The 15,516-nt window shown below is 54.9% G+C and overlaps 1 protein-coding gene and 1 long non-coding RNA gene across 8 annotated transcripts in view; one reads left to right on the top strand and one right to left on the bottom strand.

Annotated features, from left to right (window-relative positions):
* Positions 1-184: 184 nt before the first annotated feature.
* On the top strand, positions 185-15,448 carry LOC140621722 (uncharacterized). Of its 5 annotated transcripts, none has more exons than XR_012021487.1 (5): positions 185-1,974; positions 2,919-3,188; positions 11,491-13,593; positions 14,032-14,182; positions 14,779-15,446. It is a non-coding gene; the product is annotated as an uncharacterized lncRNA (long non-coding RNA). The 5 variants fall into 5 exon arrangements; XR_012021485.1 differs by having other exon boundaries at positions 186-3,188; positions 11,491-11,857; positions 12,163-13,593; XR_012021486.1 differs by having other exon boundaries at positions 185-3,188; positions 11,491-13,788; positions 14,779-15,448.
* Positions 5,893-15,516, bottom strand: part of C2CD2 (C2 calcium dependent domain containing 2) — a 57,399-nt gene continuing 47,775 nt past the window's right edge. For 2 of the 3 annotated variants that reach the window (XM_072807054.1, XM_072807055.1), the window contains one exon: positions 5,893-9,626. In XM_072807054.1, coding sequence (XP_072663155.1) covers positions 9,364-9,626 — 263 coding nt within the window. In that variant the 3' untranslated portion in view covers positions 5,893-9,363. The remainder of the gene's footprint in view (positions 9,627-15,516) is intronic. The other variant, XR_012021483.1, reaches the window with a different exon arrangement.

Consider the following 15,516-nt stretch of genomic DNA (forward strand, 5'->3'; position numbering starts at 1 on the left):
GACGGGGAGCGGGAGGGCGGGTGCTGTGGACCCGGGAGCGGGCGGCGTGGACCTGCAGCAAGCGGGTCGCGGGCGGTGTGGACGGGGAGCGGGAGGGCGGGTGCTGTGGACCCGGGAGCGGGCGGCGTGGACCTGCAGCAAGCGGGTCGCGGGCGGTGTGGACGGGGAGTGAGAAAGGCCGCGCGGACGGGGGACGGGAGAGAGGGTGGTGTGGACCCGGGAACGGGCGGCGTGGACCTGCAACAAGCGGGTCGCAGGCGGTGTGGACGGGGAGTGAGAAAGGCCGCGCGGACAGGGGACGGGACAGCGGGTGGTGTGGACCCGGGAGCGGGCGGCGTGGACCTACAGCAAGCCAGTCGCAGGTGGTGTGGACGGGGAGTGAGAAAAGCCGTGCGGACAGGGGATGGGAGAGTGGGTGGTGTGGACCCGGAAGCGGGAGGCATGAACCTGCAGCAAGCAGGTCGCAGGCGGTGTGGACGGGGAGCAAGGCTGTGTGGATGGGAGAGCGGGTGCTGGGGACCCGGGAGCGGGCAGCATGGACAGTAGAGTGGTGAGGGTGGGTGGTTGGGAGAGCAGAGGGCAAGGGCAGTGTAGACGGGGTGGGAGAGTGACCGGTGTGGAACCGGGAGCGGGTGATGTGGATCAGATAGTGGAAGGGCGGGTGGTGTGGACAGGAGAGCAGCGGGCTGCAGATCCTGACCGGCCTGGGAGCCGCGGGGCTGGCTCTGCCGCCCCATCCTCATGTGCCCCATCCTGGACCTCGAGGCTTGTCCAGTCCCGAGACCCTGGCAGCCGAGGCCCCAGCGGCCCCAGGGCCCTGTAAGTCTCTTCTGGGGGCCGCTGGAGCCCTATGTTCCCTTGCAAGTGGGGGCGGGGGGTGGTCACATTTTTTCTTCGCAAGCAGAGCAGGCTGAGGCTTGCTGCCAGGTCCTGGGTGCTTCCGAACGCAGGGGATGGGGTGCTGCCTTCCTCTTAGTCCTCTGGGAACACGCACAGGTGACTTAGCCGCCCGGAGAGGCTCGGCAGCAGATAGGGGCGGGCATCTGGACCCATCCGGGCAGGTGGGCTCCTGAAATCCACACCTGGACCAGAGCGAGGCTGCCATGTGGAAAGTTCCAGAAAAGCATTGCCCTGGTTAGGGCGGCTCTGAAGGCCAGGCTGCTCCCTGGAGGTGTCTCTGCCCCGCCCACACCCCAGGTCCTGGTGGCCTGTGTGGCCTCTTGACCCCCTGCGTCAAATGTACCTGAGCCCACAAACCTACAAATAGAAGGGGCTGGAGGGGTCCTTTAGTCTGGGGGGCAGGGCCAGAGAACTGTTCTCTTTGTTCTGCGGTTCTGTTTTCTTTCCTAAGGTTCTCCAGCCGCATCTTTTCAGCATTCAGGCAGAAAGCTCCCCCACTAAAGTCCAAGAGGGGATGCACTGACAGGAAGTGATTGGAAATTGATGTCAGAAAGGACTCATTTCCTTCCTACAGAGGAAGCTCCTAGGAATCAAGAGGAAAAAGATAGAGAACCGCATAGAAAATGGAAAGTCCCCAGTAAGGGAAAGACAAGGGCTTTTAAGCATAAGCAAAGCTACTCAGCTATATATGGTCATGAGAGAAAAAGCAAAATTGCAGTGCAATCGTCTTTACCTGCTACATTAGCAAAGTTTTTTTTTTTCTTTAAGCTTAATAGCATTATATTGAAGATTGTAGAAAATAAGCTGTTTCATCCTTTCCTGGTGGGAGAATAATTGAGGATAGCCCTCGTCCAGGCCATTTGTTAATATAGAAATTCTAAATGCATAGGGCCTGGGGCCTGGCAGTCCCACGATCGGGACTTTATTCTACAGTCAGACTTACTTGTACGGATTGGCGTGTGTCTAAGGTCAGTAATAAGGACCATCAAAAGGGCTCCGCCATAAGTTTGAAGGTTGAGCAGGTGCAGAGGGGCAAGCCGCCCTCCCCAGAGCGACTTCCCAGCGGCACTTGCGGTAGGTCTGCTCCACGATCTCCTATGGTCTTGATCACCTCACCTTTACCCCGTTCATACCCCACCCAGCTGGGGGACCCCAGTCTCCCTCCAGCCTTCTGTCCCTCACACACGTCCTCGAGATCTTTTGCACAGATCCTCTACCTCGCAGTGCTTTCCTAAGGTTTTCCACCCGCATCTTTTCAGCATTCAGGTCTCTGCTCAATCCCCAAGAGCCCCAGACTGACTCCTACAGCTAATGTGCACCCCTCACCTACCTCCCACACACACCCCTCCGCCCCTGCCAGTGACCACTCACAATTCTCAAAGGTGGCTGGTTCTCTGGGCCTCTGCACACCAGAGGTACTGGCACGTGTGAACAAAAGCAGATTGTTTGCAGAAAAAAGTTGGCAGGTTAAACCAAGAGTGAAAACCTGTAAAAGTGGAAGACCTGAGGCCACCTAACGCCATTTCTCATCATACGTGCAGCACAGGGCTGGGATTCATATTCACGATGCTCATAGCATCTTCAAAAGAATTCCCAATGTGTTTAATATATTCCTTCTATGAAGGCTGGAAATAACTTGTCTTAAGGCAGATTTGTATCCAAAATTTTATTTTTTAATTTTTTTATTAGTCTCAGAGGTAGAATAGAGTGATTCCTCAGTTGCATACAACACCCAGTGCTCATTGTATCAAGTGCCCTCCTTCATGCCCATCACCCAGTTACTCACCGCCCCCGCCCCCACAGCGACCCTGTTTGTTTCCTAGAGTTCAGCGTCTCTTATGGTGTGTCTTCCTCTCAATTTTCACCTAATTTTCCCTCCCTTCCTCTATGTTCATGTTTTCTTTCTTAAATCCCACATATGAGTGAAATCATATGGTTTTTGTCTTACCCAAACTTTTAAAGATTTTTTTTAAAGAGTGTTATTTCTGAAAGTGTCCAATTTTTATTATCAACCAAAGCAATGTAGAAACCTTGCCTGAACCCCAAGCAGAAAAAGAAAAAGAAGAAAAACCTATAAAAGATGTTCTTGGGCAGTGGGGGAGATCTGAATGGGGCCTCTGACACTGGATAGTAGTTTCGCATCTACGTCCTGCTTCCCAAGCACGATAACCATTGAGGATGTGATGTGAAGAGGCCATCCTCCTTAGGAAACGCATTCTGAAGAATTCTGGGTGACACACGAGGTCTCCAAACAACAACGAATCAATTGATCAATGGATGGTGCGTAGGTAAAGCAAATATACCAAAACCGGTGAATCTAGTTGAAGTCTATGTGGGTTATTCTGTAGGTTTAAAATTTTTTAAAGTTGGGGAATTAAAAATGAATAAGCAGAAGAGTTTCTGTTACTGAGTGGATTTTCCTACGAGCGCTGTTCCTCCCAAGCAGCCACCAGCGGTGGCATTAAGGTGTCATCGCGATACGGTGTGGCCCCACACCGGGGATGATGCGCTCAGCCCTGTCCCTGGTTGCCTCAGACGTGCGATTTCTAACTAACATGGCTCATCAGCTCTGTTTTTTTGTTAATTGACTCCTTTTTGTACCGGATGTTATAAAAAATATATATTTTTTAAATATATATATTTTATATATTTTTTATTTAATTTATATTTTAAATATATATTTTAATATATATATATATTATCCAAAGCCACTTCTCTACACCACCTCTGGCTTTGTGATCTGGCTAATTTTTCTTGTCCAGATAGATCCGAGCAACGAATAATTTAATTCTCAAAATGTGCAAAGCATTGCATCTCGCTTTATAACAGCATTCTCCCCCATAACGGGGGGCTGAAAGTTTAGAAAAGATGATGTCCTGGTCTCTCCATTTGATGCAAGGTAGCAGAGGCCCGTGGCTCGGGGCAGGGATTCTCCAGCAGGGCAGCCTGGGGTCAATTCTGGTTGTGCTGCTTATCCACTGTGTAATCTTGGGCAAGTTACTTTACCTCTGTGTGCCTCAGCTTCCTCATCTCATGGGATTATTTTATGTTCTTTATTTTTAGATTTTATTTATTCATGAGAGAGAGAGAGAGAGGCAGAGACACAGGCAGAGGGAGAAGGGTCCATGCAGGGAACCCGACGTGGGACTCGATCCCGGGACTCTGGGATCACGCCCTGAGCCAAAGGCAGATGCTCAACCACTGAGCCACCCAGGTGGCCCCATCATGGGATTATTTCGAAGAATGTATGAGTCAGTAGATGTAAAACTCTGAAAAAAATTCTGGCACATAGTTAAGTGCTCATTTCGCATTCGCGACCATCCCTGTGACAATCTTTATGTAGCTTTTGTATAAAATACCAAGTAGCCCAAGGCACCTAAGCATCCCACTTTATAAATATTGATATCCGTATAATCAATAGTTTTGAATGCTTGGCACAGGCAGGGGGACGGTGTGGTACGATTCGCATTGTGCCAGTGGCAGTTGGAGCAGGGGACGCGGGGGGCAGTGTGTGAAATTGGTGCTTCTAGGGCACCGTGGGAGGAGGGTCTGGTCTGGCATCTTCCCCTTCAGCGAGGACACTGCCGAGTCATCCATCCTGGGATCCAGACCTCCCTGGTGAGCATCCTGCCTTTTCTACACACGATGCACTGACATCGACACTATTTGTAGGGGCGAGCAAGGTAAACGATAGCGCGGTTGTGTCACAGGCATCCCCGCCACAGCGGGCTCTGTCCCCCGACCCCAGGCTCTGATGAGTGGGGAAAAGCGGACATCAGCGAACTTCCCAGATGTGTTCCTCTAGGGCTGTCAGCTGATACCGGTCACTACGTGCCCACTGTCCCAAGCCCGAGGGATGGATGCACCGCCTGCTTAGGAGCCAGCATGAGAGGGACAGATACGGAGGCAAGTGACAGGGATTGAAAGAAGCGCCCTGTGCTCTGGGCCATCCGTCCGCGGTGGCCGGAGCTACTTCCTGGAAACGGCGGGCTTGTGTATGGTTAGGTCATCGGACGGGAGCGGCACGTGCTGGGGACGAGGGGTGTCCATTCGCAGTGAGGGCCACCTGGGGGGCTCCGGGGGTTGAGTGTCCGACTCTTGTTTTCTGCTCAGGTCACACAATCTTGGGATTGTGAGCTCGAGCCCCACGTCGGGCTTCTCACGGGGCGTGCAGCCTGCTTCAGATTTTCTCTCTCCCTCCCTCTGCCACTTCCCCCCACTCAATGCACTTTCTCTCTTCTCGCTCTAAAATAATAATAAAAAAAAAAATACGGACAGTGCGGTTGGGGTTGGTAAGAGTACGGTGTGTGCCTCGAGGTGACGGGCAGGAGATCCGGTTAAGAAAGCTGGTAAATTGGGACAAGGCTGGCTTTGCAGCGAGCCCAGCGGCCTCCGCGCAGATTGGACCGCAGATCACCACTTCCACAACTGCTGTAGTGCCTGGGCTCAGAGAGGGAGGAGGGAGAAGCAGAGACACGGACCCCCGGGAAGGACCCCCCCGGAAGGAGCCGAGATGCCTGCAGGGTTTGTGCGGGACCTGTCCACCCGCCTGGCCGTGCCCGGCTCCAGAGCCAGCTGCCCCGTCCCCCCCAGGAGCCACCGCGAGCCCCGTGCTGCTGTGACACCTGCCCCACACAGGAGCCTGCTCCACACGGGGCGGGCATTGACCACGGGGAGAGAGCTCGTCAGAAGGTGCCTGGGGACCATGCAGGGTCGCCTCGTGCCAGCTTGCACCGCTGGAGGACCCGGGCCAAGCAGACCCTGGCAGGTAGCACCCACCACCCACCATGACCCCAGGGGTCACCGGAAACGTTGACTTTCCCCAGGCCTGCAACAGGATGCCAGCGTCGAGTCGGGACAAGGATAGGAAGGGCCTCTGCCAGGAACGAAGCAAGCAGCAGCGGCCACATGGGCGGCACCCGGGCTGCCGAGCCTCATGCAGCAGACGGAAGGTGACCCAGGACCCCGGGGCTCAGCAGACACAACTCGGTGTTTCGTGTTCCACGTGCACGTTTATTTCTTTCAAAGACCGTTCCCGTGGCGGCCACATCTTCCACAGTTTGGTATAGGAGCGGGATCTGTGTTTAAAGTGCTACCAAGCAATATGATCGCTGTCCGGCACGTTCGTCACCACACCCGATCGTCACGCCAGACCTGCCCACGTACCCGGGAAAACCTTTCCTTTAAAAAAAAAAAAAAATGTAGCTTTGAAGTGACATTGGGAGGCAAGGGAGGGAAACCCTACAAGGCTAATCCGTCAGTGGGAAGCCGGGTGACCTGAGCGGGTCGAGGTTTTCCTGATGCCCCCTCCCACTACAACAGGGATGCTGAAAGGAAGGGCCTGGAGGGGACCTGAGTTTTCCTTGCAAGAACACAGCAGCACCAGCGTGTCCGTGCCACTTTGGTAGTGGGGCCTGAGCAGGTCCAGGGCAGCGGACGGAGGGCCTGGCACCGAGCCCACGCCCATGCAAGACTGGCGTCGCACCCAGCGGCTCCCAGCCTGTGCTCTGAGCTGAGCTGTCAAGACCGGGAGCTGTGGGCCTATTCCTGGGAAAAGCCCTGCAACTGGTGGCAGCGACATAAGTTGTCACTTTCTGCTGGAGAAGAAAGTCTGCAACTCTCTTCTATAGACGCAGCTGGTAAAACCCATCAAAACCCTAAACAGGCACCAAATTCGTGACTGGTGGGCAAGGAGCTATGGGGGGTGGGATCAAGGGCCGGCTTGCAGCTTACGCTTGAGCGTTGATTTAAATAAAGTGCTCTGTCTAAACCTCCTTCACAGCGGGTTTCCAACGGGACAAGGAGGGACAAGGAGATCAGTGCTTTTATTGCTACGTTAATGACACACACACCCTTGAAGCTCCCTCAACTTTCTCTGCAAAGAACCCAGGCACGTCCTTGAACACAGAGCTCGCGACCGCCCACGTGAGGCCCGGTCCCAGCCGCGCAGACACACGCTCCTATTAGCGTTCGAGAGACCTCACTTTGCAACACCGCCCTGCAAAAATACCGTGACGGCGAAACAAAAAAAGCCCCGCAGCCACTCACACGCATGGAAAGGCAAGGGAATGAGGTGATCTGCAGGCTGGCGTGCGTGGCATCTGGTGGATCGTGACGTGTCCTTGCCACGGAGACCCCCACCGCGCAGGCACCAGTTGGGGTCAACGGCCAGGAGGGCGGCACTCGCAGGATCCGCAGGCCCGTGGTCTCTCGGTGCCGCGTGCACGCACCCTTCATGCTCGGCTCGTGAGCTCCCTGCTACGTCCTCGTCCGCTGACTTCAGAAGAGGCCCCCAGATGGAGAAAACGTGTGTGTGCGCGTCCTGAGGAGGGGCTCCGGGGTCCTATGCAAAGGTACGGAGCTGCCGACGTGTGCCCGACAGATGCACAGAAGCATGATCTTGACGCCCTGTGGCTCTCGCATGTGGGACACTCAGCCCACCTGCCGCTTGCACGGGACCTGGACGAGGCCTCCGGTCATCGGGAAGTTGAGACAGCAAGAGCCCTTGACCAAAGCATCCAGCAGGGAGCAAAAGACTCACGGGGCCCGTCAGAAATGGGAATAGCAGAGACATTATTATTATTATTATTTTTTTTTTTGAGAGCGAGAGAGCTCCCAAGTAAAACCCTGATATCGTCACATTGAATAAATCGAGTTGATCCAAACATCACAGTCAAGCAAAAGACTGTGCTAAGAATTAGTCCTGCTCAGGTGCCTGAAATTGCCCCACGTCCTGGACAATTAATTCTCCAGTGTCCCAAGGGCAGCAATCCTACCGGTAAAACAGGAGTGACCAGATGTGTTCCAAAAAAAGACTAGTAGTGACTACGAACCCGCAGGGAGTGACGTGGTTATTAGATGTCGGAATGCCCCGTGCGGTGTCACACCGACGAAACTCAGGACGTTCACCGTAAAAACCCGTTTTTACGGAATTACCATCACCTGGTAATTCCAGGGACGCCGAGGGATTTCCAAACGTGTCTTGCAAAGTGAGATTCTTAATGTCGTCTGAGAATTTGTTCCCTCAAGAAAAGGGGTGTGGGGGGGGGGTTCTGTTTGCACGAAGGTTTTTGTTTGGCAGTGGCTCCACGGTCCCCGAAATAGATAATTTAAGGGTCAACAAACATGCTTGTGGGAAGGAGCTCCCCGGATTCCGTGTCCGTGATAGAAGTCAGGCTTCGTAACGGGCTTTCAAATCTTCCTGGAAAAAAGTGAATCTCGGTAAAGCATCAAAACTTTTCAGAGGAACGACCACGGCCCTCGAGGCGGGGCCTCTGGGCGGCACGGGCACACACGGAGAGGCGGGCGGACCAGGGATGTGGTGTGAAGGGCACGCGGATGGGCATGCAGCGGGCCACGGTTTTCTTTTTCCTGTCCCCGCGGGCAAGCAAGGCAAGGACACCCCAAGACGTGTCAAGCCCTGTCTACAGCAGAATTCTCAAGAGCCCCCCCTAAAGGAGTGTGATGCAAAGCTTGGCCCATCCCTAAGGCTCACACCTCGTACCTGAGACCTCCAGACCTCCGCTAATTTTCTCTTTTGTCCTCAGTGTACTTTGTTTTGGCCTCTCGCAACATTTGGCAAACCAGCCGTGTCCTAAAGAAAACCCGTGTGTGTGTGTGTGTGTGTGTGCGTGTGTGCGTGCGTGTGCACGGTCGCCGTGCTGGGCTGTCACTGCTCCTAGCTGTACTCGGGAGGCCCCCTGCACACTTGAGTATGCCAGCGGGGGGTTGAGGGGGAAAAAGCCCCGTGTCGACGGCTCCACTGGGATCATGAGGCGCTTCTGATGCTGTAGAGAAAAATGTAAAAAGCACAGAGGAAGTGAGAGAGCTCCCGCTTGCAAACAGGCTCAAAGTAAACGTACAGAGCGCTCAGCGTAGTGTGCACAGCATAGATTTAGTGTTTGCATACGGTTTCAAGTTATATGGCTAATGTCGAAGGCAACCATCGTCCTACCTCAGTCACACCGTCTCCGTTACCACCGTAATTTCTCCATCGACCCCAAATCCTGTCTGTGTCCCACCTCTCTGTACTCAGAGCCAGCTGCACCCCTATTCCGAGCAGCCGGTGAGGACAGGTGACCCACCCGTTGCGTTCACAGCGACAGCACAGAGGGACACCCACCCCCGCCTTGCGACGCGGTCCAGGCGCGGACCCACGGTAACAGGTGTCCGAGCGCTGAGTGGGTCCCATCGAGTCCCCCAAACCTGCCCCATCACCGTCCGTCACGGGATGCTCTTTAGTTCATAACGTAAATCTTTTTCTAACATTTGACTTGAGCTCTGAGATGTGAGCACAGCCCACGGGGCAGCGCCTTCAGGTCTCCTTTGGCATCGGGTGGCAAAGCGGCCTTTGTCAGTTTTCTCTGGGGGGAACCTCCTGGCCCGAGACTCAGATTCTCATTCCCCTCTAGGAGATGAACTTGTCGGGGGAACCCCAGCTAGGGCCGGCGGGCCGGCGGGCGGCTAGGTGGGCCCGCGCCTTCCAGCGTCCGGGTGCAGCAGGCCGCCGGCCTCATGGTCCACCGGGGCCCCGTTCACGGCGCTCTTGCTTCTGTGCCTGGAGAGCAGCTTCCTGTTCAGGATCCTGGTGAGCGTCACCCCCTTCCTCCGGGCTCCCTCCGGCTGCTGCAGGAACACGAGGTCATTGTGCGACTGGCTCATGCCAGGGTCCTTCTGCTGATGCCGCCGGCGGAAGAACAGCTTCGCGCCTTTCCTTAAAATGCCTCCTGCAAGAGGAAAGTACAGGGGGGCTGGTCAGGTGGGCCACGGAGGAAAACCCCGGGACCGTGAGAGGCCAAGGTGAAAAGACCCGGGGAAGTTTGGGGGCCTCTGCCAAGAGCAGTTTCTTACTTCACTGTGCTGTCACCCTGCCCACGGGCAAAAGCGGGGTGAACGGGCCCGGACACCACACACCGGAGTTTTCAAAAGGACAAGACTTTGCCTGAGAAGCAGAGAGCTGGGGAGAAGCAGAGAGCTGGAGAGCATCCCCGGGCAGAGAGCTCTATGGCTGACTTCCTAGTCGAGGCAGATGGCAACAGACTGTCCCCACCTCGGGTCCCCCACCGCCCCCGCCACCGCACCCCTTCTTTGGAAAGGGCAGAAATGCTGAAGGGCTCTGTGCCCCAGGAAAGATGGTCGTGCTCTTAACACCCCAGCAGGGTCTGGGGACCTTTCCAGCCAGCCTGGAGGTCGTTACATTTGTGTGGAGGTGCTGCGGGCTTTGGAAGAAGGAAGTCTGACCATCTGGGTGAGGAGCTTTATGGCTATTTGACAATTCCTTATCGTCACCATAAGGCCAACAAATACTTCAGGAGCCAGGATCTACACCAGGAGCCATCGTGTTTATTCAGAGGGGATAACGAAGAGCATCTGCTGGCTCTTCCACACGAAACGCATGCGGACGGTGGCGGGATTGGGCCCCCCCTGTCTGTGTACCTCTGAACAATCAACACTGAAAAGCAGGGGCACCCGGGTGGCTCAGTGGTCGAGCGTCTGCCTTCAGCTCAGGGCTTGACCCCCCGGGGTCCTGGGATCGAGTCCCGCATCGGGCTCCCTGCAGGGAGCCTGCTTCTCCCGCTGCCTGTGTCTCTGCCTCTCTCTGTGTCACTCATGAATAAATAAAATATTTTAAAAAAACAACCGAAAAGCAGCACACCCCATGATTTTAAGAGGCTGCTCACTGGACGGGGCACTGAGGATGAACTTCCCACGTGTTCTGTCCAGGCTCAGCTGCAGAGCAGAGCTCGAGCCCCGAGGCAGAGGCTGACTATCATCTGGTCAATGCTGCTGAAAAGATCCTTTTTTTTTTCTTTAATTTTCTCTTTGGATATAATCAAATAGCCTATTCTGAAGAATCATGAGGCTACGTGTACAGTTAGCTCGTGCGGAGAGGCCGTGTGCTGGGGTCTCCAGGACAGCGGGAAGGGGAGTGTAAATGTGTAGGTGGCTCTGCTCTGGCCACGGGGCTGCTGTGCCACTTCTGGGGGCCCTGACCATTCCCGGAGCTGTTCAAATCCCCATGAGATGCGGCCTATCACGACGCCCATCACCACTAACAGCTGGATTTGACTGTGCAGTCTGGCCAGGGGGCTGGATGCAGCGGGACCCACCAGCTAAGTTCCCAGCGGATGGATGCCCTGGGCACAGTGAGGGGCCCCAGCCTGAAGGCCACCTTGGGTCACCGGGGCCAAGGAGGTGTTTCTGATCTACAGAAACCAGCTTTAGGTTAAGCTTGGGGTCCCTGAAGGGAAGATAAATGTGGGCTCTCACTAGAACAGAGGAGAGGAAGGCAGGGTCTATTTGGTTAACCTGAGGTGCTCTGACCCCATGCCCCAGTGTCCCCAGGGGGCTAGAAGCCCGAGGGGGGCAGACCGGCCTATCCCCGGGTCAGCTGGAGGCTCCAGGACCTGGAAGCCCAGCAGGAACAGGTGCTGTCCTGGAAAACCCCATACCAGGTGGCCCTGCACCGAGAGTGGGTCTGGGGTCTGCGGTGTGAGCAGGGGTGGTGGTGTGGGTTGGATCATGCCCCTCCAGAATTCCTACGTTGGGGTCCTGAGCCCCAGTAGCTCAGAATGTGACCTTATTTTACAGACAGGGTCTTCACTGAGGTGATTCATCTACCGTGAATTAGGGCAGGCGCTGCACCAATATGACCGTGTTCTTATATGGGGGGTCATGCTTTTACAAGCCAAGGAAAGTCAAGGATGCCGGCAAACACCAGAAGCCTGGGGAGAGCATGGAGCAGATCCTCCGTCCTCGCCAGCAGGAGGAACCAGCCCTGCCCACACCTTGACCTCAACCTTCTGGCCTCCAGAGCTGGGAGACCGTCCGTTTCCAGCACAAGGCAGTGTGCAACGGGACAGACCAGCCTGCCCTGCGGGGCTCAGCAGCTGGCTGTTGAGAAGCATGGGCTTGCACCAGATTCGGAGGGAAGCCAGAGCACGGAGAGAGGCAGGAGGTGGCTGTGCTCAAAATTCTCTAAAAAGGGAATCTGCATGTTTGCAAGCAAGCAACCGCACTTGGGGCGCCTGGGTAGCTCAGCCAGTTAAGTGTCTGACTCTTGGTTTCGGCTCAGCTCGTGATCTCATGGTCGTGGGATCGAGCTCCGCGTCGGGCTCCATGCTCAGCAGGGCGTCTGCTGGAGAGTCTCTCTCCCTCTCTCCCTGCCCCTCCCCACTGACTAGCATGCATGCTTTCTTTAATTAAAAAAAAAAATGAAATTGTACTTTAAAATGACTAAAATTCAAATTCTTGCATATTCAGTTTCAGAGGAACCATCAGGGACTTGCAGCCTGTGAGTTAAATCAGTGAAGTGGAAAGAGCTGTGTACCACACTGACTTGAGACCGTCCTGCCTGCCGTGGTCTGTCCCACAAGCTAAGGTCTGCTCCTGCACCCCACATGGACGGGGCCGGTCACGGGCTGTGTTCTGTGCTTCCATCCCCACTGAGGCTCTCAGAACAGGGCTGCTGTTTTGTGAAACCTGACTGTTCAGCGTCCAAACCAGAAGCAGGTGACGTCCTGTGTCCCCCCGGGTACCCATCATCCCAACGTCGCTGGAGAGAGTCACCAAGCCTGGCATTCCCCTAACTTTACATGACTTGTCACGGCATCTACAGGGACAATACCACCGCCTGGGATGGAGGGGTCGTGGTAAAGGAGGGGCCAAGGTTTGCAAAATCTTAAAATCTTATAGATCTTAAATAGACCTTATATAGATCTTATAGATCTTAAAATCTATAGGCTGGAGCCCCGTGTACATCCCCCAGAGGCCCCTGAGGGAGATCGGATCCCTGGCAGTGATACGCTCTGCTCCAACGTGGGCGCCAGGGCAGAAGGCCTGTGTTCCCACGCCTGGCTCCCCTGGACACCTGAGGGATGCTGTGTGAGCCGGCAGGGGATGGGTCCCACCCCAGACAAGTGGCCAGCAGGTGTCCGTGGGTGGTCACCAGGGAGGCCTCCCGGGAGTGTGGTGGGCCTCAGCTCTCAGAGGCGTCACAGAGCCCAGCCCTGCACCCCCACACGGACGTGGACCGGCTTCACGGAACGACATAAATCTCGAGAGGCACGCTGGTAGCGAGTGTAGGACAGGCTGCTTTAGTGACGCAAGCCCGTGCCAGACCCATCGAACGTGAAGAATGACGAGCATAAACGGAGGTCATCCACTCTCGTTTTTCTAAATAAAAACGTTAAGGTCTGTTTAAACTTGGGCACGAAGCACAGTTCCCTTTGGGGTAAATAGTGCCAGAAGAGCAAGGCCCCAGGGGTGATGCTGACTCCACCACCCCGTGGGGGATGGACAGGCAAGCACGCTTGCCCGTCAGCTGGGGAGTGACAGCACCTGGAACTTTCTCGCCCCGAGACTGTGCTGCTCTGCCTTCTGTTCTGTGTCAACGTGGCCGGTGCGCCCAGCGATTCGGTCAAACGCTCCTGTGTCACAGGAAGGCACTTGGCAGGTGGTTAACACCTGCATCCGGCTCTCCCGGGCTAGAGCGAGCTACCTGGATGATGTGCACGGGCTTCGGCCCATCAGCTGGACACCCGAAGAGCCAACGCAAAGGGCTCCCTCCCTCCGGGGGAAGAAATTCAGCCTCCGGCCCACCCCGCATACTTCAGACCATCAGACCCCATAATCGCCTGAGCACCCCTTGGTTTTCCCTGGAGGACCCTGGCTAAGACCATAACCAACAGTTTGGTACGTCCCCGTTGCCTCTGGGCCCCCAGAATCGGTCACCTCTGCTGATAGGGAAGTTCGTGCGGCCTGAGCAAGAGGAGCTGGAGCGGTGTGGGCTTTATAAAGCCCAGCTCCTTTATTCCAGACCACGTCCGGCCACTCCAACAGGCAGGAGCGAGACTCAGACCTCGCCTCCAATCTTAAAAACTCCTTAAGGTAAAATCTGGAGCAGAGATATATGAGATTTGAAGTGGCCAAAATCTTACATGGGGGGATGGAGAAGAGGGGAAAAAAAAAAACCAAAAACATCCTTCCCTGGTTCTAGCAAGGTTAAAAAAAAAAAAAAATCAGAAATGGGCCAAAGGTTAAACAAATAGGGAGAAATTCAAAAATAATTATTCCAAATTAGAGCTTTGACACAGCAAGTATTTGCAAATTTATCCTCCTTTGTCTCCACAGACCCTAACAGACGTGAGTGGCTCACCGGAGAATCCATCTCGGCCTCTGAGAGGTAGGGAGGAAGGAGCAAAAGTCCCCTCGCACATCGGAGGTTGCTGCCCTCAAACAGCTTGTGAACTCCAGCTAAACCACAGCGAGCCCGTCTGCAAAAGTGAGTACTTGGTAGAACCAGAGCACGGCTAAGGGAAGCGGTGTGTATGCACAGGGCAGCGTGCAGGGCCGTGTCCCCTGAGCTGGGGGGGCAGCACCCCTGCACCCCCCGGTCGGGCGAAGGTGCTGCACTAACCCGCCCGGCACACGTCTAAGGAGGAATGTGGGGAAAACAGACACCGTGGGCCGGTCGAGCTGGGAAGTGACGGGAGAGGAAGGGAAGGGGGACCAGCTTCCTGTTGTAACAGAACAGGCTTTGCTCAGGACAAGGCTGTACTCGATTTTGGGGGGAAAAAGAAAAAATAAGAAGACAGGACTTACTGTGTAGGCAATTAATTCTGGTTGGCATAGCGATCCTCTTAAGCTAAAGGGAATGAGCACGATGGCGAGAAGGAAGAGGTCAGAGGTCAAAAGCAAAACATGCAGGAGCAAAACAAGAATGACAGACAGTGAGTCCCGAAGCATCACACCTGGCACGCATGGGAGGTTACGGGGCAGGACACCTGGCAAGGCTTGGGGGTCGGGGTTTTAGTTCTGGGTTTATTTATTTATTTATTTATTTATTTATTTATTTTTACTTTTTAATATTTTGCAAAGTCTCCATCACTACTTTTGTTCTTACCAACGTAAAGTACACCTAACACAGACCTTGCCGTCCTAACCATCTCGGAACACACGGTCACGGGGAGTACGTTCCCGTTGCCCGGCAACCACGCGGACCCTCAGTGAAGCTAAAAATAAACCCGAATCTGGGGAATAGATTTCCTGCATTGGCTGCAGCATTTCCAACCAGCGAAACCCCAGGAGGACCGTAACCACGCGGGCAGTCTTGGGGACCCGTGCAAACTCCCTGCTGGGACGCAAGGTGCAGGTGGGTGGTTCTGGAGCCAAAACGAGCCTCGGTTTAAAAACGAGAGCGCGCTCCCTTGATCCCCAGGGTAGAACTGTTGCTGGAGCACATCTACCCTCTGGCACCCGTAACACATCATCGTCTGAGGTTCCGACAACATCTCGTGGAGATGCAGTGTCCAAATCGCTCAGAAAACACTGGAAGGGGGAAGCAAGTTTGAAAACACTGCCAGATACGCCCCTTTATAAATTCTCGGTCTGGGGCAGCCCCGATGGCCCAGCGATTTGGCACCTGCCTTCAGCCCAGGGCGTGATCCTGGAGACCCGGGATCTAGTCCTGTGTTGGGCTCCCTGCAAGGAGCCTGCTTCTCCCTCTGCCTGTGACTCTGCCTCTCTCTCTTTCATAAATAAATAATAAAATCTTAAAAAGAAAAAAATTCTCGGTCTGTGCAGCGGTGCCATCAGGGTAGACGTCCAGCGCGGTCC

Source organism: Canis lupus, chromosome 30 (assembly GCF_048164855.1).
Source record: "Canis lupus baileyi chromosome 30, mCanLup2.hap1, whole genome shotgun sequence".
In the NCBI taxonomy this organism is placed as follows: Eukaryota; Metazoa; Chordata; class Mammalia; order Carnivora; family Canidae; genus Canis; species Canis lupus.